The sequence below is a fragment of the Nicotiana attenuata genome, chromosome 7 (genome assembly GCF_001879085.1).
Source record: "Nicotiana attenuata strain UT chromosome 7, NIATTr2, whole genome shotgun sequence".
NCBI lineage: Eukaryota > Viridiplantae > Streptophyta > Magnoliopsida > Solanales > Solanaceae > Nicotiana > Nicotiana attenuata.
In genome coordinates, this window is record NC_031995.1 from 101,443,053 (window position 1) to 101,470,603 (window position 27,551).

Here is a 27,551-nt window from a genome sequence, read left to right on the forward strand (position 1 = left end):
CACATGCGTTCGTTGGGTTCCGGACGGTACCCACTTATACTTCGGGATATCGGGCATTCTAAATTTCTTAGGGATAGGTTTTGGGGCGGCACTGGATGGGAACGGTTTTTGTACAAACTTTTTAGCGTCAAGGCCTTTCAGGACCGGAGGTGCACCTGGTATTTGGTCGACCCTGGAGTTGTATGTTTCTACTTTTTTATCGTTGGCCTCGATCTTTTCCTCCCCCTTTTCGATTCGTTCGGTCAATTCTTCTAGCCTCCTAAGAACCGCAGAATCAGCATCCGGCCCACCCCGTTCCGGCTGTACTGGGGTCGGATTGATGATTGCAGCTGCACGGGGAGCCTCCTCGGACCTGACAGGCTCCTGGACCCGGCTCTGGAGCTGAGCTATAGCCGATTGCTGGGCTTGCAGCATGTCAAAAATCATTTTAAGGTTGATAGTCTCTTCGCCGACTGCCTGGGCCCTCGAATCGTCCTCTCCCCGGACGCTATGTGATGATCCGGAGGCCTGATCAGTGTTGAGCGCCATCCGGGAATCGGCATCTATCGGGTTTTCGAGCCCGGGCATTCCATTGTTTCCTGTCTGCTGTTCAAGTTCGTTGTTGATTGATTGTGCCTTTCTATGAGTTGGTAATTTGAATGTAAGATGGACTCTTTTGCAAAGAACCAGTGTACTGTGATGCGTCAAGAAAGAGTATCAAAGAGCTCACTAATATCCTTAGCCCCACGGTGGGCGCCAAACTGTTTACCCTGGAATCCGGATAACAATTGAATTTATATGGGGTTTTAAGGATCCGTGAACTAAAAGATACAAAAGGTTTGGATTGAGGAAAATAAAAGATAAAGACTCAACAATTGCTGCTAAAGTAAATAATCGCAGAATATAATATTGCTTAGAACAATTGTGCTTGATAGCGTACAAGAATTGAGAGAGATGGTACCGTAGTGTAATGATTTTCGATCCCCTCTTTATGGGGTCTTCTCCCCTTTTATACATTCTGATTAAGGGTAAAAATAAGGTAGGTAAATTAATTACATCGTGGATCCCTGTAATTACGCCTTAATGGCCTGAAGTGGTTGAGAAAATCACGTTTGGGCGAGATATCCGGCGACGCTTGGTTATCCGTTACGAGTCCGGCTTCCGACCTTGTGTGTTTCTCCATCCGGTGGTGACTCATATCGAGCTCTGCAACGGTCTCGAAATGACTCGACCTCGGTTGTTGACGTGGCCGTCGTTCTACCTTGCATCCAGATCGGGTTCGATGGCCCCGACTTGCCCCGGACCGGACCCAACCCGGTCGGGCTCAAGCAAAAAGGGTATCACCCAATACAAATAGAAAAAGCTACAACATTCCTCTCCTCAATATACTTTGGGACTCGATCGAAGGTAAATCTCCCACCATGGTAAAAATTAGTTGATATAAATTCTTCCATCAGTGATAAAATAATAGAAACTCAAGTAAAAGTAACAATATCACATGCACACACAAACAGAACCAACCCCAACTTTGCGACCAAATTTCAATAAAATTCTAAATCAGAATATGGCAATAAAGAAGGTTAAAAAAGAACTTATATGTCTTGTTTTCTTTCCCGCAAGAAACAGTAGTCCACGAACTAGTAGCTCCTCTTAGAATTCATCGTCGAACAACCCTAATCCATTTTGATTTTTAACTCTTACGAACCCTAATCGACCTCTAAATTAAAAAGGGAAGCTATCTTGTGACAAAAGGAACAAATCACTAACCATTAACCCTAATCACAAGCAAAAGTTGTTCTCTGATAGAGAGCATTTAGAAGAGAGATGAAGATGGTTTAGGGTTTTTTTTATTTTGTGAATCAAGGTGTTTAATTTGGGGTGGGGTTAATTTAGAATGATCAATAATTGTTTTCTGATGTGAAAAAAACATGTGGCTTTTCTTAATTGTGATAACCTTACACGTTAGAAGTGTTTTTTTACGTGCGCTGACATTTTAAATGTGTTTAGTAAGCAGTATTTAATAGACACATAAGTCAATAAGTTCAGGTAGCCAATAGGTACAAAGCTCAAAATGAGGTAGTTAATCGAAAATATGAGCCAAGTTTAGGTAGCCGTCTAGGTATTCTACCTAAAAATAATAAACTCGGGATAAAGTTTGGGATTAACTTAATTCCATGTTTGGTTTGAGGTATTAGCTAATTCCGGCCGAATAACTTTTATACTAAAATGGTGAGATTAGTTATCCCATATAAAAGATGGGATATTCTAAAATATTCCACCATTGTACTAAACGACCCTGGGTATTTCAAAAGTTATATGCGATCGGCTAAAATTTAAGGGCAATATGTTTACATCTAACCTAATGGTTGTTTATATTCAAATAAGTAAATGGCTAGCAAATATACGTACTCCACAATATGAGTATATCTCTCTCTCTCACCGTTCGTATTGTCTACAAAATATATCATGTCTTCGAAACATGAGATCAGTCATACACAATGCCACTATCTCGTAAAAACTTTGAAGACTCTCTTATATATCACCCCATTGGTGAAATTCAATGATCAAGGGTTTGAATTCGATTCATCTTCCGTTGAAACTTATTTGTTGCTAAAAAAATTCTACATTTCATTTTAAATTAAGTTAAATATAAAAGAAACAATAGCCTTTTTTCTTTTTAATGTTTGAAAGAATGACATGCTATTTACACGTGATTATTCCATTTTGATATAATTATATTCCATTTTTGGTTGAATAAAACAACAATAACAACAACAAATCCAGTAGTTTCCTCCAAGTGGGGTCTGGGGAGGGTAAAATGTATGCAGCCTTACCCCTACCCTTGGAAGGGCAGAGAGGCTGTCTCCGATAGACCCTCGGCTATAGAACGACTGAAAAAGAAAAGGTAATTGCAACAAGTAGGAATAACAACAAGATGACATAAGATCGAATTCAAGAATGCAGTCAAACTCTAGGTAGTAATAGCCATCTATGAATAAAAGATTCATACTAACACTAATGCTAGTGAACTGAGTAAGACACAAAAAAAACAAAAAACGCTCGGTTACCTACCAATCTGCTACCCTAATCTTTGACCTCCACACCCTCCTGTCTAGGGTCATTTCCTTAGTCAGCTCTAGCTGCGCCATGTCCCGCCTAATAACCTCTCCCCAAGACTTCTTAGGCCTACCTTTACTCCTCATGCTGCCCACCGAGGCTAACCGCTCGCACCTTCTTACTGGGGATTCTATACTTCTCCTCTTAACATGCCCAAACCATCTCAACCTCGTCTCCCGCATCTTATCCTCCACCTGGGCCACTCTCACCTTTTCTTGAATAACTTCATTCCTAATCTTATCCAACCGGGTATGCCTACACATCCACCTCAACATCCTCATCTCAGCTACTTTTAGCTTCTGGGTATGAGAGTTCTTGACCAGCCAACACTCTGATCCATACAACATAGTCGGTCTAACTACAACCTTGTAGAACTTACCTTTAAGTCTCAGCGGCACATTCTTATCACCCAAGACACCGGAAGCGAGCCTCCACTTCATCCATCCTGATCCGATACGATGCATGACATCTTCATCAATTTCCTCGTTACCTTGTATTATAGATCCAAGATACTTGAAATTACCTCTCTTGGGGACGACTTGTGTATCAAGCCTCACCTCCATATCCCTTCCTGGGTACCGTTGCTAAACTTGCACTCCATGTATTCCGTCTTGGTCCTTCTCAACTTGAAACCCTTAGACTCTAGGGTTTGCCTCCAAACCTCCAGCCTCTCGTTAGTGTTCGACCAAAAAGATTTAGACTTTTTATTGAACTAATTAAATAAGAAGATTTGGGGCAAATCCTAGCCAAGATAATTTACTCTTGATCTAAGAAAGAAGATAAGAATAAGAAAATATAACTGAACATAAGATTTAACTATAACAATGATCGAATCCCATTATGTAAGGAGAGGATGGTGATTTTCATAATATGAAATGGTAACAAGGAATACATAGATGAAAAGGGTCATCGTTCTTGAACAAGGTTGACCCCCCGTACACTGTAATCTAATGCACCTAATGATGGATATTGAGGATCTAAGCTTCTTTTCTCTTTTCTCCTTGACCAGGAGCCAGAGATCCAGATCCCCCTTGATCTGTAGAGATATGTTTATGTGTGTGTGTGTGTGAATATGGTCTCAACCCCCCTTCTTCTTCCTCTCACTTAGTTTATATACTAGGTATTCTCCTTTACACAATGGTCATTAGCCATAGTACCTAAGTCACTTGACTGTACTACTAGTTGATCCTCTAAAATGCCGTAACATCCAATTCGCCGTTCAAGCATTCTGAATACACGACCTCGACCGTGGCCGAGGCGCGTGTTGTTATAGCGTTGTACGGATACGACTTTGGCCCAAGTGACTTTTTGTCGTTACTCTTCACGCAGATTTTCGTCTGGTCAGATTTCGACCCATACAGTTAGTCCCTCCATCTATTGGGGTCGTCTTTTGGCGAGCTCGATGGGCGGACTCTGTCGATTCAAAATTTGTGAGAAATCTGGGCACTTTATGTGAGAGGCGAGTACCTCGTGGTGAGGTAGCGACGTGATGTTTCGAGAGCTGCATCAGACCATGACGTCAGTTCAGAATGTCATTAAAACTTCTCATGTGTCATTATGGCGCACGTTTTCTATGCATTGCATAGTTTCCCGTGCCTTTTCCGTTTTCAAAATAACGGCGTTTGGTTTTCCCGCTTAGGGTATTTATATCCCTATAAATAGGGGAAAATTTCACATTTGAATGTTATGCTTCCCAATCGCTCAAGAGAGACTTTTGCAGCTCTTCTTCTTCTCGTTTAGTTTCTCACATTTCTTTTTCTGCTAAAAATTCCTGTGTCGGCTACCTTTTTCCCTTATCGTTCCTGATTTTCTCAATTAAAGAAGAGATGGCTAGTGCATCCTCCAACCCTAATAGAGCCGCTGGTGCTCCGGTACCGGAAAACGATATAGCCCTACTCGAAGAGGGAGTGGGTCTGGCAGAGGACGAGAGTTCTTCGACGATAGTTGAGGTGGTTTCGGGCCCAGGGAAGGCGAGGACTGATTTCAACAGCCCTGCTGGGGATGAGTCGGAACCCGTTCTTTCTACGATGGATGCTACGGCGCTCACGGCATTCAAAGCCAAATGGGGAATCCCTGATCACATTGAACTAGTTCTGACATGTCGTGACATAGTGCATATACACCGCCCGGATTACTGCGCGTTTTATGCATATCCATTTATCACTGGATACACGCTTCCACCTTCCCTTCTTGGCGGTGGACTTCTGCCGCTTCTACGAGGTGTGTCCGGCTCAACTTTCTCCGTACGTGTACAAGCTCTTCCTTATGCTTATCAAGTACGCGGAGCTGGCCGATCGGGGAATTTCCCTACAACACATGCTTCACCTTTTCGCCCCCTATTTTCATAGGGGCACGATGATTCACCTGCGTCACCGAGGAACCAAGGTTTTGTGGTGAAGATGGATGACAAGGACAATCGCCACTTTTGGGAGAACTTCTTCTACGTCCAAATAAAGCACGTGGTATCGAACCCTGCGAGGTTTCTTGAGGCGTGGAATTTCACCTGTAAGTCTCCTTTTCTTTTTATTATATTATATTTTTTTTGATATGGCTGTTGGTCGTCTCCCTTTAGTGACCGCCGAGTGTTTTATTTCTAGAGCCGAGAGGGTACGTCCTCCGCAAGTTGCCAATATTCGCGAATGGGTGAGCTCGATTCTGCCTGACACGATGGGAATCCGCGAATGGGTGCCTTTCCACGAGAGGTTTGGGCACAAACCTTCTGTTGGTAAGTCGGTTTATTTCGGCCTTATTTGTTTTGTTCTTTGCTCCATCTTTTTCTTTATCTTATATCTTTGTTTGGTCGAATTTCTCATTGGCAGGTCGGAGAGGAGCGAGAAGGGCAAGGGCTCCTGTCCTTGCTTTTTGTCAACCGGCTTCCTCTGCCCGGTCCATACCAAAGGTGACTCTGGATGAGGGCGTCCAAAGTTTGGTTGCTCGGCAGACCGCGTCCGCGACCAAGCCTGTTCATTCGAAGGTTGCTCTTCGGTCGGACACTCCAATTCCCACAGTCTATTCAGCAGATGAACCTTTCGTGTTAGTGGCGAAGAGGCCCCGTCAAAGAGGCGGAAGTTGTCAGAGGGGGAATCTTTGGTTGAAACGCCCTCGAAGGGCGACCCTACTTTGGTTGTATCTGAAGTTGGCGGCGATACCGGCCTAGGTGTGTAGGCGATGCCCGTCTTGAACGTAGAAAAGGCTGACGTGGTAGGGGGATAGAGTTCGGAGGCCGCCGCGATTGTTCCAAGCGGTCCATCGACATCTCGGCAGGGCCGCGCCCCTCTTCGGCTAATGAGAGGTTGAAGGGCGTAGTGGGAGACGACTATGAATCTGATTCTGATATTAACCCTGAGGATATGAAGATGTTTGAGGAAGGTTTTACCAGGGTCGATGTGAGGGCGGGAGAACCTTCTCGTGTGTTCGAAATTCCATCAAAATTTAATCTGTTGGAGGACACGGTGGACTTGGTGCCCCAATTTGACCTTCAATGCTCCACCCGCGAGAGCAGATCTCTTCGGGAGATTAGCGATTCCGGTCAGTTACGCGGTGTGGCTGGGATGGCATTGAGGCTGAGTTTCCCTTCGCTCTTTTTGTTGTTTTGTGCCATTTGCTTTTGCTGATCCTTCCTCTCTTTTTTTGTAGACTTACATTATGGAGATCGAGAGTGCTCGTCGGGCTGAGACGCGGGACGACGTCTTTCTGAAAATGGCCGCGAGGTATCACCGGTATCACGACAGGTGTCGTGATATGCACGCGCAGCTTAGGGCGGCAGTAATACTCAATCCCTCAGGGAGGAGTTGGAGAAGAGGGACGAGGATCTCATGCGTTCTATTCGCAGATGTAGCGAGCTCGAGGGGCTGCTTGGGGTTAAAGACGAGGAACTCGAGTTGGGCAAAGGGGTCGCGGTGGAATACGAGGATCTTCAGGCGAAGATACTGTCTTTGCGAGCTGAGCTTGAGCAAAATGCCACAAGAGTTGCAAATCTAAGTGCAGAGTGGACAAAGAAGGTGGCCGGGCTAGAAAGGAAGGAGGCCGAGTTGGAGAGGAGCGAGGGAGCCCGAGTGGCGACTTTGGCAAGGGCAGCGGCGCTGGAAGATACTATCCGCATCCTCAGATTTGAGTGGGAAGCCGAGAGGGCGACGACCATACTGAGGGAGGCAAGGCTCGAGGAGCGGATCAGTGAGCTCGAGCGGGATGCCTGAAACCTGGGAGACCAAGTTATGGCTCTCGAGGCCGAGAAGGCGTAGCTGTTGGCTCAGGCCCGCCCTCAGGAATCTACCTCTGATACTGTTCCCCGCTATTTGTACGAGCTATGGGTCCATGCTGAGGCCCAACGAGATATATATAAGGATTTGTGGGCGGTAGGGAGCGTTCCTGAGGCCGCTTTTGAAGATGCTCAGGTTAAGGCGCGCGAGGCTAGCCTTGCCTGCGATTATGACCCTGCGACGCTAGAGGCCGGTGGGGGTGGGGGTGCTGAGATTGAAGATGGGCTCTCCTCTGATAATGGAAACGCTGACAAGGACGGTGGTGGGGATGAAGCCAGTGAAGTTTTTGTGGCTTTTTGTACTTAGCTTTTTTTTTCTTTTGTTGTTGCTTGTTTTTCTTCTTACGGGTGCCCGCTTTCGGCCTTTTGTAAGACACCGTCTTGTATGTATATTTATCTGAATAAGACAGTTGATTTGCCTTTGGTTGCATATCTCAGACTCTCTTTCTCATTCATTCATTTTTTTTTGAAAAAAGATCTTCAGATTTTCCCATGATGAGTCCATGATTATTAGTTGGGAATTTGAATGAGGTCGATTTAGCTCGCTGATTCGGGCAAGGTAGGATTTCTTATCTCGTTAGTTCGAACGGGGTCGGATCCTTGTTTTGTTAGTTCGAGCGAGGTCAAACTGTAGCTTTTTTATTCGAACGAGGTTGAATTTTACTTTTGCTTGGCTATGGCCGATAGCCGTAAGGGTGTAAATTCGAGCAAGGTCGAATTGTAACCCGTTATGAGTTCAAGCGAGGTCGAACTGTGGCTTGTTGATTTGAACGAGGTCAAATTTTACTTTCTCTTGGCGATGGCCGTAAAGGTGTAAATTCGAGCGAGTTCAAATTGTAACCCGTTATGAGTTCGAGCGAGGTCGAACTGTGGATTGTTGATTCGAACGAGGTCGAATTTTACTTTAGCTTGGCGATGGCCGATGGCCGTAAGGGTGTAAATTCGAGCGAGGTCGAATTGTAACCCGTTATGAGTTCGAGCGAGGTCGAACTTTCCTTTCGATTGGCGATGGCCGATGGCCGTGAGGGTGGTAAGAATGTTGTATGTTGCCTTGCTTTTTTGAAGAGTTACTCGTTGCGGCATCGTTTATGCATGCGTTGGTGTGAGTCCCATTTTATCTAATCTTGCTTTCATTGGAGAATATCATGCGTTGTTGTACAGTTTATGTATGCGTTGGGATGAGTCCCAGTTTATCTAGTCTCTTTATTGCTCGGCCTGGAGAGACCGTTGTTAGGACGGGCGACGAACTTATTGCTTGGGCCTCTGAGCACCTTGGGGCTCGATTGATTTGAACGAAGTTCGGACATAACTCGTAGTATTTCGTCGGCCGAATTGGCGTAGCATCGCCATGGCGAGCGTTCGGGCAAGCCTTCCGTGTTCATGTTCTGCCTATATTATGGAGATTGTACGTTCCATGGGCTCATCGCCCAGTCCCAGGCTACGGAGATTGTTTCTTAATGATGCCAGCTTGTTCTGAGCCGTTTGTCTGTTATTTGTAATATGGTACGGTGTGGAGGGTTTCCCGATTTGCCGTTCGCTGTAGGGAGGAATTTAGAGCCTGTATGTCGGCTAGTTTTCATTCTCGATTTTGGGAGGACGTCCCTGTTCTCTGTTCCACTTCTTTCTCTTTAAAAAAAAAAGGAATAACGGGTTAGTACATAGAATAATCCGTTACCTTGGTCGGTTGTTTAGCTGATGAATGAGGGGGATTGGCTACGTCTCCCTCGCCCGCTGCGTTCTTTGGACCTGGGGAGTTACTTCGTTCGGCAATGAACTAGGGATCGAGCCACAGGGCGACTCGCTTTGTTCTGTATTCTGATACTATTTTCGGCCTGATGTTGGCTTCGGCTTTACGCTCAGCCTTGTCACTGGTTGAGCTTTGGCATTTCGCAGGTGGACGATCCACTTCCCCCATTAGGGTCTCGAGCTCGAGTCCCAGTTCGTCAGTTCCGGGCGTGCAAAGATGGCAAAAATGTAAGTCATACCACAAACATACAGACGAGGAGTATCTTGGTAAATTACACGATAAGCATTGTCTCATATAGTAGTAGGGGAGGTGATATGCGCAGGATGTAGGAGGCATTAGGTACTAAACTGGGAATGGAATTACGGACGTGTTTGGTACGCGTAGTTGCAGTCCGCCTATGATGGCTCGTGTTCACAATGCCTCAAGGCTGCTGTTGTGGCGCAGCGCAGTTTTCCTATGTAAACTAGGCATAACTCTGGTTTCGCGTAAGGATATACCCTTGGTTGGTTTGGCGATTTCAGGGGTTTACCGACCGGTTTCGCAAATCGGCATTCGTGGTGTAAGGGTGAAACTTCACCGAATGGGAGTAGAGCTAAGACCAAACTAAGGCTTTGGCTAGAAATTCCCCACAGACGGCGCCAAATTATTCGACGAAAAAAGATTTAGACTTTTTATTGAACTAATTAAATAAGAAGATTTGGGGCAAATCCTAACCAAAGATAATTTACCCTTGATCTAAGAAAGAAGATAAGAATAAGCAAATATAACTGAACATAAGATTTAACTATAACAATATCAAATCCTATTATGTAAGGAGAGGATGGTGATTTTCATAATATTAAATGGTAACAAGGAATACATAGATAAAAGGGGTCACTGTTCTTGAACAAGGTTGACCCGTACACTGTGATCTATGCACCTAATGATGGATATTGAGGATCTAAGCTTCTTTTCTCCTTTCTCCTTGACCAGGAGCTAGAGATCCAGATCCCCCTTGATCTGTAGAGATATATTTATGTGTGTGTGTGTGAATATGGTCTCAGCCCCCCTTCTTCTTCTTCTCACTTAGTTTATATACTAGGTATTCTCCTTTACACAATGGTCATTAGCCATAGTACCTAAGTCATTTGACTGTACTACTAGTTGATCCTCTGAAATGCCGTAACATCCAATTCGCCGTTCATTCTGAATACACGACCTCGGCCGTGGCCGAGGTGGGTGTCGTTATAGCGTTGCATGGATACGACTTTGACCCAAGTAATTTTTTGCCGTTCCTCTTCACGCGGACTTTCGTCTGGTCAGATTTCGACCCATACAGTTAGCACCAACCCGCGTCTTGTCAATTAAAACTATGTCATCCGCAAATGACATATACCATGACACCTCACCTTGAGCGTGTCTCGTCAATGCGTTCATCGCCGGGGAAAATAGGAATGGACTAAGAGCTGATCCTTTGGTTGGATAAAATGTACATCAATTTTAGATCTTGAAAAATTATTACTAATACATCACCTTATGTATTACGCAAACATGTGGGATGAGTTGGAACTTTTTTCTTATCAAAGTGATTTCTAAAATTATCCACGTACTAGTTCGAAATAGTATTCTTTTTAGGTACTCCGGCTGCTATTTTGGTAGTTGATTTTTTTGGGGCTCCCAGTGAGGAGTCGGGCGACGGGTATCCATTCGGTTAAGAAGCGAAGGCTAACAGAAACTCCAAAAAGTGAAAAAATCAAATCCTAATAGTCTCTGCATAAGAGAAAGAGAGAATCAAATAAAAAAATGGGGGATTACCATTTCGTGTACAAGGATGTAGAAGGAGCATCAACACAGTGGGATGATATTCAGAGGAAGCTCGGAAATCTCCCTCCAAAACCTCCTGCTTTCAAGCCCGCCCCTTTTACTCCTTCTGAGGATCAAAATTCCAATTCTAAATCCAAAGACAAAGATTGGATCGATGACAAAACCCAAGATGAGCTTGACGATCTCGAAGATGACCCCGATCTCAATGACGATCGCTTCCTCCAAGAATACAGGTCCCTTTTTTCAATATACACACTTCATATACTCCAATTGTGCGCGGATCCAGGATTTGAACTATATGTGTTCGCTAATTACTGGGTCCCAAAATTAAATATTTGTACATAGATTTCTGTAACAAATTTATAGGGTTTGACCCAAAGCTACAGCTTTAATTGTACGCCCACCCCTGGATGAGGCATAGATTAAATCAAGTCTTTTATTGAGTTTGTTAGTATTTAAAAATTGTTTCCTTACTTTTCTTTTCCTGATTTTCTTAGCATACACAGACTAATCAAACCTTAGGATTTGTTAGAGCCTTTGAAGTGTCAGGAGCTTTAGTGTCATTTATAAAACGCTAAGTTATTACCTAGTACAAACTGTGGTCTTTTATATCACAAAACTAAGTACCGAAATGTGGCTGTAGATGAATGAGGTAGCTGTGGCCTTAGCAGCTGCAAAGCTGATGTAATCATAAAAGAAGCATCTGTGCTAGCTTCTCATCCTAAGCTACAGATTAAGATGGGAAATAGGATATTTGTTCGTGCGTCACCAGTTTAAGGTTATACAGAGATTGGTTGAACCTTTCGAATGACATTTCCTCCCTTTGGAACGCCACTGCCAAAAAAAATCACCTCATAAGCATTTCAGAGTTGTCTTCTAGGTGTCTCTGTCAATGTAACAACAACTTGCCAAGATCAGTTTTTTTTTTAAAATAGAAGGCATAGTGCAAGCCGTACCACCAAGGTTAGGACAAAGGAGCTTTTTCAAGCCAGCCGAACAAATAAGATCCAATAGAATAGGCCTATATTAGAATGTTTTCATGCACTCACATTGGAGTTAAATTTGATTTGCTGTCTTCTTTGCTTTCTTGCAAAAAGTGCAGCAATGTAGGTGAATTATTTTCCATTCTCTTTTCCTGTTATCAGTGAAAGGGCTTCATGTTAGCTTCATAACCGAAGAGGATGCTGTATGGTATCTTCTCTCTTCCTAATCATTTTCAAGTAAAAATCATGTTTAAAGTAAACTGAAACTGCACAAAAAGAGTGTTATGAAATTTACTAACTGAGAATTGTTCATGGATTACAGTATAAGCCGTCATTCCTAACCATCTATTTCACTGTACAACAAAATGCAATAAAGAGACATGATAGATTAATGTCCCGTTCTTGAGCTGCTTTTTGTAATGGGACTGTATATCATTTGTTCCCCACCTTAATGAACATATATAAGGTACTTACGATAAACAAACATATATGGGGTACCACTTCCTTTGCAAAGCAGTTGTTTGGACCTCTAAAACATGGCACTCTGTTTGAGGTAAGCCTAGTAGTTGTTCAGCCTCTACATGTACCCGTACTGCTACTAGTCAACCCTTCACTATTCTCTCAGACTACTTAAAGTTCCATCCGATCATCTTTTCATTTTCAAAAGTGTCTTCCTTTAGAGGTTCTCCAATTATTCATTAATTTCCTCGACTCTATGTTGTTACATTCTTGTATCCCTTTGTATCTCCATATGTTTCAACGGATGTTGTGTTATCTATTCATACCCCACCCTCTACATCTGTATCCATCCTTTAAAGTCTGGCCGATTTGGTCCTTTGTTCAATAAAACAAAAATTCAGAATGCAAGTCGAATAAAGAAACTATTTCCAAAGCAAAGAAGTGAGCATTATAGAATTGTGTTATGATTAACAAACCAAGTGCATTTTTTTCTTGTACTCATCTTTGGGTGGGATTAGTTTCTTGGGTCTTGTTTAAGAAACTATGGTATAAAAGCAATTTTGGCATTATATTTTTGTTAGTGGTTGACGTGCTCTTGAGAATTTGCCTTTGTTTAACTTGGTTAACTTCAGTTTACTCCTTATTAGCTACACAATGCAAAAGTGCACATGCAATCACGCTGATATAGTTCTTATGAGATATTGCCATATAGCTTGAGAGCTAATATGAAGTTGAGTGTGTCTTATATGTGTTTCCTGTGTTATCGTTAAAGGATGAAGAGGTTGGCCGAGATGAAAGAAGTTGCTAAGGTTGTGAGATTTGGATCAGTGATACCAATTTCTGGATCGGATTTTGTGCGTGAGGTTTCCCAAGCTCCAGAAGATATCTGGGTGGTTGTTCTTCTGTATAAGGATGGGTAAGTAATGCTTTCATCTCTTCATCACCGTAGCCAGCTTACATCGCACTCTTGAGCTTCAAATATGTTTATGCCTAGATGGTACTCTTTTCTCTCTTTTAGCTCCATGCCAGTCTTTCTAATAGCATTTTATGCTCTTTATAGATACTCAGGCTGCCAGATACTTTTGCAGTGCTTAGAAGAATTGGCAACAAAATACCCTGCAACAAAATTTGTCAAAATTATCTCTACAGATTGCATTCCGAACTATCCAGATTGTAATCTTCCAACTGTTTTGGTGTACAACAACAGTGCATTGAAGTCAAATTATGTTGGGCTTCATAGTTTTGGTCGGAGATGCACACCCGAAGGTATGTTCCTCATAGTGGTTGTCCCATTGCTACCCCAACTCTTTCTCTTTCTTTCTCTTTTTGCATGATTTAACGAAGTTGTTGACTTTCTGGGTCAACTTCCTTTTACTACTCTTTCAAGTGGTAGTAATTTGCTGGGTTCATTTACAGTGTTGTGCCCACTGCCATCTACCTTCCTGTATGAATATTTTTGTGTAGGCTGTTCATTCAGACGCTATATGGGTAAATCCATATTATAACCATGGCTTGAACAATTAACAAAACTTTTCTTCTTTTCTAGGAATTTTCTCTTAAGATCTTGTATAATTGCTGTAAAGCTTGAGCAGGGCCTTTCTTTTATTTTCTCATTTGTTGTTGTTGCAACATGGTCTATTTCTTCTTTGGTGGCAGTTGGTCCTGTTGCACCAAGAGGGGCTGTGGGTGGGTACTACTACTGAAATTAGTTGATACCTGCTGAAATTACTTCAAGAGTGTGTTGTAGGCTTGTAGCTATCAGCATATCTCTCATGATACTAAAATATAACCACACCGACTATGCACCCAAGGGTGTGGCCTAGTGGTCCATAAAATATCTCAACATAGTTGTGACTTAAGTTGCTTAGACTCGGGTGCGGGTGTCCGATACTGGTACAGATCTAGAGGTCAGATTCTTCATGATCTAAATTTTAAGATTCGGAGTTATGGATCCAGGTACCGATACAGGTGTCGGAATTCGGCTGAAAATAATTCAAATATTTAGAAATAGAACTAGAAAAATATATCTAAATTATGAGACATTAGGTGAAAAACTTACAAGGTATTCCGAGAAGTAGAAGATATTGAAAAAGAGAAGAATCCAAGAAGGAGATAAAAGGAAAAGGACAACATAGAAATTTCTATATAGAAGGTATTCTATTTTCTTCAACATCACCTTAGCTTTTGTTTTGTTTTCAAAACACATTGTATCTATTCCGAATTTCTCCATCGATTTTAGTTAAAGTACCCAAAATAGGTTGACTAGATCCAATACGGATCCCACACCCACACCCATACCCATGTCGTGTCGACACGGGTGCGGCACCGAAGGTGAAGAATCCGAGAAACTTAGGTTGTGACCATGGGTTGATCTAGAAGTTGGAATTGTGCCCATTGACCTTCATAACCTTTTCATAGGTTTTGTCATTCTTTTGGCAAGTTCTCTCCTGTTACCTCGATTTGCCTGCTAGTATTTGAAGAATTCCTTGAATTGTTGTAAGTCACATAGCAGTTAATCTTGTACATGCGAGACCTAACCAGTAATTTTAATGAATCATGTGATAGTATTTATACCCTTGGAAAAACCCTGGATCGCAGCCCCCTTTCTGGAAAATGTCACTGGTGCATCAAACCATTCTTCAGCAGACCTTGATAGCAACTCTAGTTCTTTATGCTGTTAAATTTAATCTCTTGGAATTTTGAGCAGGTGCTAGGTATTGTATTATCAATATGTTTGCTCTTTTCTGCTGGCCCTGATTGGGGGATGAAATGATTGATCTGCATTTTCCTTTATTTCAGGTGTTGCATTGACACTCTGCCAGTCAGATCCTGTTCTAAATGATGGGTGTAGCAGGCAGGGACAGTCCAGAGAAGCCGTGCTGGATGGAGTAAGGAAGAGGTTTCTCGAGAAGGTTGTGGCAGCGCATGAAGACGATGATGGATCTTCTAGTGATTAGTCCTGAAAATTTTATTTGCTTCTTTTGTAGCTTGATGGAATATGTATGCTTTCTAGTGATACTTCTGATACACCTGTTCTTTCATTTTCGGTTTTCCCTTGGTAAACCTCTATAGGTTTCAGGTAGATTTGCTCAATGAAAAAAATGAATTTTGCTCTATAAGTTATTGATGTTTTTGAAGAATTACTTCTTTCAAATCCTTTGAACGCTGAGAAGGGTTTTGACGAGGAAGACATTTCTATGTTGTGGAACAAAATTCGATTTGATATGAGTTAAACCTCTTTTTTAACAGGGGTTAATTTTGCTCAAAAGCGCTCATACATGTAACGGGTAGTGGCTACTTCCCGAGGCAGCTATTTCAATAACTTTTGACAACATATTATTACAATTTTTGGGATATCATAGGTAGGTCGTGGGCTCGAGCCGTGGAAATAGTCTCTTGCAGAAATGTAAGGTAAGGCTGCTACAATAGACCCTTGTGGTCCGGCCCTTCCCCGGACCCCGCGCATAGCGGGAGCTTAGTGCACCGGGCTGCCCTTTTTGTGATATCATAGGTAGTTTCTTGTAAATCAAAAGACATGCACTAAATCAAAATCATAAAACTAGGATCCCGTATTATTACACTTTGTAACTTTAGTATTCTCTGGTAAAGGATACATCATGATGAATATGGTCCCGTTATCTCTGCAGATAACCAAGGAATGGGGATGAGTGGAAAAAAAGGAACTTTATCCATAGAAATAACTCTACAACATCATTACTATTGATAAGAACAAGTGAAGAGCAGGATTCCATATGCAGTTGATTAATTTGAAGGATTGGGATAAATTTTTAAAAGAAGCAGTCCATCAGACCTCAGTTGAATTAGTCCTTCACTTGTCCATCCTTGGTATTCAAGAATCACACTGTTAATCCTTAAAAACACAGTTTTGGACCATTTGTCTTAGCCGGCTAACCTCTTATTCTTGTCTTCTTTCTACAAGAATTCTATCAAATGACAGCTAATCTTTGTCAAAGTCTTCATATGTGCTTGGACGGCCCTTTACAATATTTTCAAAAGACACCCCAAAACTCAAGTACATTTGCATGCATGAAGTCTTTCCTCTCTTCTATATAAGCAGAGGCTAACTTATCAATCATATCATCCCACAATTAAATATCTTTCTTCTCTTCTATTTAGTTTCTTCCTTCCTTTTGCAGTTTTGCTCCTCCTAGTTTCTGGCTTTCAGTGTTTTGAAATGGCTAACCTGTTTCTCCTGCTGAATCTGATAGCCGTAGTAAGTTTTTGCTGTGTTAATGTGTTAGCTTTTGAGCCAAGTCCAATGCAAGATTTCTGTGTGGCCGATCCTGCTAGCCTAGGTATTTCAAATCAATGAATAGCGCGATAAGCATGTATTACATTTTTCTCTTATTATTTAAAAGGAATGGTTTTATGAATTTTCTCACTGTATTTTTCCATTGTTTTAGCCAGGGTAAATGGCTTAGCTTGCAAAGATCCCAAGTCAGTTCAAGCGGAGGATTTTTTCTTCAGTGGTTTGCATTTGGCTGGCAACACAACAAATGCTGTTGGCTCTAAAGTCACTCCTGTCAATGTAGCTCAAGTACCAGGACTGAACACTCTTGGTATTTCATTGGTTCGCGTCGACTACGTACCATGGGGAATCAACCCTCCTCACACTCACCCTAGAGCTACTGAGATACTCACTGTCCTTGAAGGTTCTCTTCAAGTTGGTTTTGTTACCTCAAACCCCGAAAATCGCCTTATTACTAAGGTACTTAAAAAAGGCGATGTGTTTGTATTTCCTATTGGACTTGTTCACTACCAACGCAACGTTGGAAATGGAAATGCTGTTGCAATTGCAGCATTGAGTAGCCAGAATCCTGGTGTTATAACCATTGCTAATGCAGTTTTCGGATCGGATCCAGCTATTGCAACAGATGTTCTTGCCAAGGCTTTTCAAGTGGATGAAAGCATAGCTGCTCTGATGCAATCAAAATTTTAAACAGCAAGTTTATTTATGAAAAGACTTATGGAAGCTTGGAATCTTTGTTATTAATTTGTGTGCTATGTTAAAGGAGTGAATTCATATTTGTTTGTTTACTGTGTGATTCATGAAAAATGTAATTCCAAGAGGATACATTTATTTTTTCTAGAGTTTTATGTTGTATACTTTAATATATATTCAGTTTAATGGAGTTCTTAAATTCTTGGAAGTTAAAATTTTATTGGTAGGTGAATGTAGGGGTGTAAATGGTTCGGTTCTGCCGGTTATTTTATAAAATTTATGCCATACCAATTTTTCGGTTGTTCTATTATGTATAACCAAAATTAGACTTTTCGAAACCGTCCAATTATGTCGATTCCTCTTCAGTATCGGTACGGTTCGGTTAGTTTTCGATTTTTTTTTAAATATCATGTAAAAGTCACTGGCAGAAGTGTATACGGGTAAAACCGATCCCGTTGAATATCTCGGTTTCCTGGTAAGGTAAACGGAGCAGGGACGTGATCGTAAGGAATTAGTATCCGGGCAAGGAGCCCCTCGTATCGAGGTTCGAACAAAGCAGCTGCCTTCGGAGGCATCAGGACCACGTCATCCGGGTCCGGTTCAAGTCTCAAGACTTCGGGGAACATCATCAAACGGCTGCACACGACTAACGAAGGGCCATGATATCCATGTACAATCGGGTATCACGGCGTGAATCTCGGCCCGTATCGGCAGAAAATCAGTGATTAGCGAAACGGAAGATTTTTACCTTTCTTAAAATTGTATTTAGGGTAAAACTCCCCTACTATATAAAGGGGAAACTAACTATTCATCAGACACATTGTAACACACATATCAAGGCAATTCATTTAAATTCTCTTTGTCATTCAAGGTTCTTAATTTTATTCTTAAGTTTTTCATAAGTGCAAGCTCGGAATCGAGGGCAGGTCCCTCATTGAGCCATCAACCGAGTTCGGAATCACCCTTATCATTGGTTTGGCCATTTATTACGTCTTTCATTTTCTTAATCTAACATCATTAATCACACTTATTGAATTAATCCACATATCCTTAAAACCACATATAGATTTAATTGATATTCATTTTTTAGGGTAAATAAGAAGTAGAATGCCATCATATATACTTTTGTAGGACTTAGCAAAACTGTCTAGATATTTTACTGAGGGTGATTGAATAAAGAAAACATGAAAGATGGCCAGAGAATAGATCCATCAACTATTTTACTGCAGTATAAAAGAAACTAAGCAAAGACAAAAAAAAAAAAAAAATCACACGAGTAGAAAAATATTAACCAAGTTGGGACTCACGAATAAAATCTATAAAAGATTAAATATTCAAAAAGATAAATCTAAATTATACTGAAGGAAACATATTCAATATATTGTAGTTTACTACTCATAATTGCTAGTATCTCGCTAGTGAATATGTTAGAAATAATTTAGTTTCAGTAGGAGTGGCATAATAGGTTTAGGAATTAGGATTTTGAGTTTCGTTACTTATTGACTTGTAACTGCTTTCATAATTCCAATGCCAAAGGAAAAATTTAATGCTTTATCATTTCTAAACTTAATATATAAATATATTTGTCACATGTAAATTTATTCGGTACGGTTCAGTATTTTTTCGATTTATTTATATAAAATAAAAAACATACCCTAATTATCAGTATAGTTATAGATTTATATAAAAATCTACAATTCTATTAAAAGACACCTAAAAATCGATTCAGTCGGTTTAGTCGGTTTTTCAATATTCATTGACTCCCCTTGTGAATGGCCAAACTTTTGTTTTAGATTATGCAAGCGATAATACTTTTAAGGAGCTATAATAAGTTTGAGTGCCCTTCAAAAATAAATAAATTTGAGTGACTTGAATTTTGTCAAATCAAGAACCGAATTCGTTTAATTTGATATTTATTTGCAGAAGAATTAGTTTCACTACAAAGAAAACGTGCAGTTAGCTGACAATTTCTATCTCCTAGTCAATTTTTAGTTTGAAAATCTAGTCATGGGATAAAGTAGGCATACACACTAGCTTTCTCATATTAGAAATTAGTCCGGAATTGTGTCAAGCTAAAATTGGAAATACTAACGTGGCACTTATTTTTCTTTTCAAAAAATTTCGTTTAGCTAGTCACTACAACAAAGTAGAAAATCGGTAATAATGCTTCTACCTATTTATAATATCGTTTGCTAATCTATATTCTATATATATATTAAAGCAAAAAAGTTATCATATATAATTGACATTATTATTAAGCCAAGTGGCAAGCTAATAAATGTCAATAGTATATGGTAACTTTATTTTATAACTATTTTAGTTTTATATTTATATATATATATATATATATACAGAATTTGAATTAAAAGATAATTTTGAATTTATAGATAAAGTTCTAAAATTCGAATTTATTAAAAATAAAATATATCTTTTGTTATCATGTTATCATACTTAATTCGGTTAATGATCATATGCAATCATGTTAGGAACTTCTGTTATTTTTCTAATTATTTAAATACTACTTCGCCTCTAGCAAAAAAGAAAACTACTCCATATAACTATAAAACTCTTTCACATTTAAAATCCTATAAGTATATTTCTTTGAAACACTGTAGCTAGATTTGAATAAAACAAAAATTCTTTTAAAATAAATGTAATATATAGGCTGCACGTCTATGTTTATCTAAATAACAACAGAGAGTATACAAAACCAAATAAAAGTTTACTTACATATATAATAAAGTAAACATACATGCTGGAGAAAGAAATATCACAAATCGGTCAATATTAAAAAAAAATTGTTTCTTTTTTCTTCTTGAAGAATATTTGTTTGAAGAGTCAATTTGCATAAATGGACATCAAACAAATAACAAAACTTTAGCTATACAATTGCTATATTTAATTTCAATTTAGCACATTCAAGGAGTTGAAGGGTATAAGCTGATCCCTTCATTTAGCTATAGTCAAGCCAATATTGCAAGGGTATAATATTTTTTTCTTTGAAGAATATTAGTTTTGAATCATTAGATTATGTGAAAGGTTTTTTTTTTTCAAACTCAACAAAAGAGAAATTGGTTTCTAATTGATAGTTTCTGTAGTGACTTTTAAGTGTAACAAAGAGTATATATAAAGAAAAAATTGGTATGACGTGAAATTTTTTTTTTTTTAAAATGTAAACAAATTATTTCGGGAAAACTCTTTGCTTTTTTTTAATTCAAAAAAATAAAAAGATAAGATATTTTGAACATTAGTAGAGAGTTTTAAAATATTATAATATAAGTTATATCATGGATAAACTCAAAAAACCGAAATCTTATGGAATATTTATACAATATCCGGCCATATTTATTGTTTACTTTTTATAGCTAATATAAATAGATGATATACCGACAACACACGATTATACACATATTATATATGGTTTATATATAAATTACCAATCATTCAATTTTTTAATTTAAGTAGTCGGGTGAGCACATATTTAGGCTGATTATGTAAAGCCAAAGAAAAATATGAAATAATATCAACCAAAGACTAAAAACATAATTAAAGTTCATATGTAGACAATTTTTATTAAAACTCATCCTTTTATAGTGAAATAAAAATCACATAAAAAAAAAGATAAAAGAAATAAATATTGAAAAAATGTGAGAAAGATCTAAAAACGAGAAATAAAAGATGACAACAAATTTCTTCTTATGTTTCATCTTTGTTGAGTATAAAAAATCTCAAAGTTAATCTCATCGATTTCAAATATTTTTTTTCAACTCAAATACATTCATTATAAGATGGATATCTTAGAATATTTTTTTAATTTACATTATGTGTCGTTTTTAAAAAATCACTATTACTAACAAACTGATATGATATTCGAATTTGAATTGGAATGCAATTTGAGTAGTTTGCATTGAGGTTAAGCCAAGTATGGTGTCAAAAAATGAACAACTTGACAATTTTAAGACAATATATGCAATGTTTTATAATAATAATAATCAACTACTTGAACATTTAATGATTCAAAGAACAAATTTTTTGTATATATAGGGTATTAAAAATTTAAATTCTGGGGCTAGAGATATCGATAAACTTAAAGTGGAGTCATACTGAAATAAATTTGGCCAAAAAATAATTGAAATTTTTTAGATAGCTTATTAAAGTGAATTTTAAATTAAGGATAATATCTTCACTTGCATCAGTATAAAGATAATTGTGTGTGTGTGTGTGCGTGTATATAAAGTTTTAGAAATTGAAATTTCATAATAGAAATATTTTTTGAAAGATAAAATCATACCAAATAAGAGTTCAAGTCGTAGTATAAGAGTCACGTCGTAATCAAAGAATCGTTTATGTCGTGTCGACCTTTGTGCTTTGCCATAAATATGAGTTATTATTTTATTTTATGGCTATTTTTAGGTTCCAATGACACCTATGAGAATAGTAAAAAAATAAAATTATCACTACGAGAATTGGAAAAATGTTAGTCTTTTTTCATATAGTGATTCTTAATTAATATCTGACGATTATCTATAATTATTTAGAAGGTTTAAATGTTAAGGTTATTTACATATAATTCACATAACTCATATATTTAACATGGTTAATGTCAAATATCAAAACGGAGTAAACAAAATTCACTAGCTAAAGAATTTTTACATTTTTAGATAGCCAACTAAAATGAGTTTTGAATTAAGAATAATATTTTCAATTACATTATTATAAAAATAATTATTATTAAATATAATATTTTAGAAACTGAAATTTTAAGAAAGAAATATTTTTTAAGAGATATCAGCACACCAAATAAGAGTTCAAGTAGTAATAAAAGAGTTAAGTTTTATCCAAAGAGTCATTCATTGTCTCAACATTTGATTGTTTTGCCAAAAATATGAGTTATTTTTAGGATCAATGACACCGGCAAGNACTTAATTCGGTTAATGATCATATGCAATCATGTTAGGAACTTCTGTTATTTTTCTAATTATTTAAATACTACTTCGCCTCTAGCAAAAAAAAATTACTCCGTATAACTATAAAACTCTTTCAGATTTAAAATCCTATAAGTATAGTAGATTTGAATAAAATGAAATTCTCTTAAAATAAATATAATATATAGGGTACACGTCTCCAAATAACAAAAAAGAGTTTACAAAACCAAATAAAAGTTTACTTACATATATAATAAAGTAAACATACATGCTGGAGAAAGAAACATCACAAAATCAGTCAATATTAAAAAAAAAAGTTGTTTCTTTTTTCTTCTTGAAGAATATTTGTTCTCTAACAAGCAAGGAGAGATCTCTGTTTTGGTACGAATGAGACACTGAACAGTAGCAGCCAAGGCTTCTGATCTATAGGGCTCAGAAAAAGACCAAGATGATTGCCACAAAATCGAGAAGTAGCAGACATGACCGCTTCTACCACTTCACTATAAGTACTCAAACAGTACTTGCCGCCGGAATTGTCACTCTTTATTGCCACTAGTTTCTAACTACTATGTCATTAGCTCGAAGTGCAGTGATCCCAAACGGGAATCTAACGATTTCATTCACTTCACCAGCAAAAGGCGAGGTAGCTTGGCGTCAGTAAAGACAAAACAAGACCCGAGGTTTTCTTTTACAAATCTAGAGCATACCAATCTCAGAAACTAAACTGGTCAATGCGCTTTTGATACGCGAACACTAAAGAGAGAACCGGGGCTAATTTGCTTCGGTTAGGATTCGCCTTTGGGAATAGAATGAATCGAATTGGCTGAAGCCGTCAACATACGCTTTCGGGAAGTCTAACCATGTGATATCTCAGTGAACGTATTGGAACCCGGTAGGAGAGCCAGACAGATTTCGTTTCTAAGAGGTGACCCGAATAAATGGGCTCAACAGCAATCATTGACTCGTTAAGTGAAGTTAAAAAGAAGCCGAACCAAGACTCAATGGTTCGCCTATCGGCTAAGAAATTTAAAATGACGAAGGATTAACGCTGGATGGGACTCAAAACTCCCCTTCTATACTATCTCATATCTCACCTCAGCGCTAATAGAAGCTTCAAGCCCGAGTTATAGGAGCAACCATCGGAAGAAGGAAAAGTCAAGCCAAACAGGAAGCGAACTCAAAGCGGGTCCGTCTGTCATGACTTCCAAAAAGAATAAAGGCTAGCTTCAAGAGAACAACAACCATCCATTTGAAGAGTCAATTTGCATAAATGGACATCAAACAATAACAAAACTTTGGGTATACAGTTGCTATCATTAACTTCAATTTAGCACATTCAAGGAATTGAAGGGTATAAGCTGAAACCCCTTCATTTAGCTGTAGTCAAGCCAATATTGCAGGGGTATAATATTTTTTTCGTTGAAGAATATTAGTTTTGAATCATTAGATTATGTGAAAGGTTTTTTTTTTCAAACTCAACAAGAGAGAGATTGGTTTCTAATTGATAGTTTCTATAGCGACTTTTAAGTGTAACAAAGAGTATATATAAAGAAAAAATTGGTATGACGTGAAATATTTTTTTTTAAAATGTAAACAAATTATTTCAAAAAAACTCTTTAATTTTTTTTAATTCCAAGATAATAAAAAGATAAGAAATTTTTGAACACTAGTAGAGAGTTTTAAAATTATTTAATAGAAGTTCTATCATGGATAAACTCAAAAAACCGAAATCTTATGGAGTATTTACATAATATCCGCCATATTTATTGTTTACTTTTTATAGCTAATATAAATAGATGATATGATGACAACACACGATTATACGCATATTATATATGGATTATATATAAATTACACATCATTCAATTTTTAATTTAAGTGGTCGGGTGAGCATCTATTTAGGCTGATTAGATAAAGCCAAAAGAAAAATATGAAATAATTTCAATCAATGACTAAAAATATAATTAAAGTTCATATGTAGACAATTTTTATTAAAACTCATCCTTTTATAGTGAAATAAATTATTTTTTTGTAACAAAAGAAATAATGACATAAAAATAAGATAAAAGAAAATAAATATTGAAAAAATGTTAGAAAGATCTAAAAAACGAGAAATAAAAGATGACAACAAATTTCTTCTTATGTTTCATCTTTGTTGAGTATAAAAAATTTGAAAGTTAATCTCATCGATTTTAAATTTTTTTTTTTCAACTCAAATACATAGATTATAAGATAAGGATATCCTTTTTTTTGGTAATTAACTTCTTTTGTATTAATCACCAAAGATCAATCTGTACAAATCCATAGTCCAGCATAATACTCTGCTGACTATCTCATCATCAACTATTCTACTGAGTTACAGAATAGCTAAACTAAGTTACTCTACTATCAAAAACTGTTGCATTTGTTTTCTAGCTCTAGGAACTACTCTANTTGAATACTTTTCAGCCGGGTTATTTCTTGAACTCCTCCTGAGATTTCTTTGCCTTTGTACTGTGAGCACGTGATTTTTGCCCTATGTGAATTACTCCCAAAAATTCAAACAAAATGATTTCTTTCATTATTTTGCAATTTGGTGGAATTTTGTGACATGTTGTAGTAATTGTTTGCATTTTATTTGTACATGATAATTCATATTAAAAATACAAAAAATATGCATTTGCATTTAGGAGTTTAATTTCACATTTTTTAGGTATTAATTTGTTTTAGAACGAAACATGAAAATCACAAAAATAGTTCACTTTTGCATGTTATTGTTTAATTGAAAAATGGGCACAAAATAGTTTTAAAGTAATTTTAGGCATTAATTAGTTTAGCTTAATTTTCATTTTTATTTTTTGCATCTTTATAAAATCAAAATAACACAAAAATACAAGGTAAAAAAAATAATAAATACAAAAAAAAGAAAGGGAAAATTAGATAAAAGAAATAAAAGAAAAACAATCTAAGAGAGGGTGCTTTAATAATACTCAGTTTTGGGCCGTTTGGTTACATTTTACCCAGCCCAAAGGAATCCCAATCACCCCAAAAAACCCCTCAAAACCGGACCAAGCCACTGGCCCAAACGCCCTGCCCGGTCCAATTGCCCCATACTCAAAACGACGTCGTTTTGACGTCGTTTAATCATGACCGTCCGTTCCCCCAAATCCAAGGGCCACGATTGATTCTCAAATTTAAATAAAACTGTCCAAAAATTATACAAAAAAACCAAAACACAATCCATCTTCCTCGTACTCCCTGTAACGCCACCGACACCCCACCGTCCGCCACCGTCTTCCGCCCTAGCGCCGCCGGCCGGAAATCGCCGCCGGCGGCGGCGATGCTCCGATGACCACCAAAATTACACCCTAGAACCACTGTTCTCCCCTCTTTCCAACCATGCCCTCAGCTCCCCTCGAATCATAGCCAATCTCGTCGAATATTCCATCTAAACTTTTCCGGCCATGACACCACTTCTCCCAAACCGGTCCAAATTAACACCCTAGGTCCCTTTCCCCTCCCTCTATCCAAATCCCCGGTTGGTTTTTCTCGAATCTGCCTCGAATTGGTCGAATCTCAGTCTGAATATTTTCCGGCCAAGACCCAAAGTATGCCAAATAGTCTCAAATTAACACCCTAGGTTCATCTGAGTCTCCTCTACCCAACCCCCATAGCCACTTGTCTCGAATCTGCCCGGAACGTTACAAATTTTAAATCCCAAAGTCCGGCAGAACCCTAACTCAGAAATCTTGGGGATTTTGGACCGTAATTTCCCTAATCACGTGTTTTCTTTTGAAAACACACGATTAGGGATGTTACGTGTCAAGAATCCCGGAGGATTCAAACAACAATAGCTGGTCAGAGATCGCCCCATAGTCAGTCGAATGCTCAAAATTATTAAGTTTTGTTCGATTCTGTTTTGATTCTGTTCAGTATGCTCTTGTTTAAATCTGTTTGGATAGTCTTTAATTCTTTAGGGCACTTTTGATTTCAATTTTTTCTTCAGTATTTGATCCTTTACTGTTATTATTGGTTATTGGTAATTAATTAGTTTAGTTTAGTTTAATTCAGTAATTGCATTAGTAATTCCATGTTCAGGATCTAGCTTAAGTTTTGTTCTTCATAACAATATTGTTCCCAGTAGTCATATACGTTTTAAGTGGTCTGATTTTAGGTTCAGTTAGTCGACTCATAATTGTTTACTGCAATTTGATTTTAATTGTTCCAACCTCTTGATTAGCCGATTTGTCTAGTTTGACTAGCCCTAGAAATAGATTGTTTGGTTATAGCTGATGGACTAGTTTAACTTGGTCAGTAATTTCAGGGGATGCTAAGGGTAGTTTAGGCACGGAAAAGGGTAGTTTAATCAGATTTGGTAATTATTGAGGTAAAGTAAGGGTAGAATAGGAATTGTAATGGGTATAGAACCTTCTAGGATGGACTATAGTGCATATTTCAGTAAACTTAGGGTAGTTACTTGTGTAACAAGTCAGAAAATAAAGGATAAAAAATAGAATTAAAATAGGGACTAATGGGTAAAGGGAAAATCTGAAATTGGACCCTAGGTTCACCTATAAATAGGCATTCATTTGCCTTGATTCACAAGTTTTGGAGGCCTGAAATTCCCCCCCAAAAGTGTTCTACAAGTTTTTACAGATTTGAAGTCTGAAATTCAAAAATTCAAAAACCAAAACCAAAAACAGTAGAAAAATCCATAAAAATACTGCTCTATTGGAACTCTCTTAGATTAAGTTTGAATTTCATTTGTAGATCAAGTTTCAGTTCAACAGAGGGCTAAAAATGGTTTGAGTATCTTCTAGATCTGGTTTGGTTCAAGTTCAGGGATTTCTGGTTGATTTCGAGTGTATTTTGGTCCAATCATATCCGGTTTCATCTGCTTTTGGTTTTTTAATCTGCTGCTAGTCATTCCTGGGTTTGCTGTGGTATTTTTGGATTTGAAAGTGATCTAGCTGCTTTGAATTTGGGCTGCTGTTCGTTACTGCTCTAACTGACTTCCCTCTTCTTCACTTTTGTTCTAATTTTCAGGTATATTCTTAGGCTCAAGTGATGTGGAAGCTTGTATTAACATGCATGAACACAATTTGAAGTTAAATGATGAAGCTTTGCCTATTTGCACATATACTTTCTGCTGTTGTTGTTTAGCTTAGGAAATCCAGTTTAAGTACACGCATTTGACCTCACAAGTGATGTACTCTTCCATTGAAATGAAATGAAGTGATGATTCAAGGCTGTGCTCATTGTGAATGTTTATGGATGTGATTAGTTTAGAACTATGTAATGGTATAATTTCAGTGCACGTGATACGTTAAAACTTGGA

The 27,551-nt window shown here is 38.2% G+C and overlaps 2 protein-coding genes across 2 annotated transcripts; both read left to right on the forward strand.

Moving 5' to 3' along the window:
• On the forward strand, positions 10,685 to 15,585 carry LOC109229590 (phosducin-like protein 3). The gene is made up of 4 exons (XM_019395086.1): positions 10,685 to 11,137; positions 13,119 to 13,262; positions 13,407 to 13,612; positions 15,146 to 15,585. Exons 1-4 carry the CDS (start codon positions 10,884 to 10,886, stop codon positions 15,301 to 15,303), a joined length of 762 nt encoding a protein of 253 aa, XP_019250631.1. The 5' UTR covers positions 10,685 to 10,883; the 3' UTR covers positions 15,304 to 15,585.
• On the forward strand, positions 16,381 to 17,360 carry LOC109230603 (putative germin-like protein 2-3). The gene is made up of 2 exons (XM_019396068.1): positions 16,381 to 16,662; positions 16,771 to 17,360. Exons 1-2 carry the CDS (start codon positions 16,542 to 16,544, stop codon positions 17,304 to 17,306), a joined length of 657 nt encoding a protein of 218 aa, XP_019251613.1. The 5' UTR covers positions 16,381 to 16,541; the 3' UTR covers positions 17,307 to 17,360.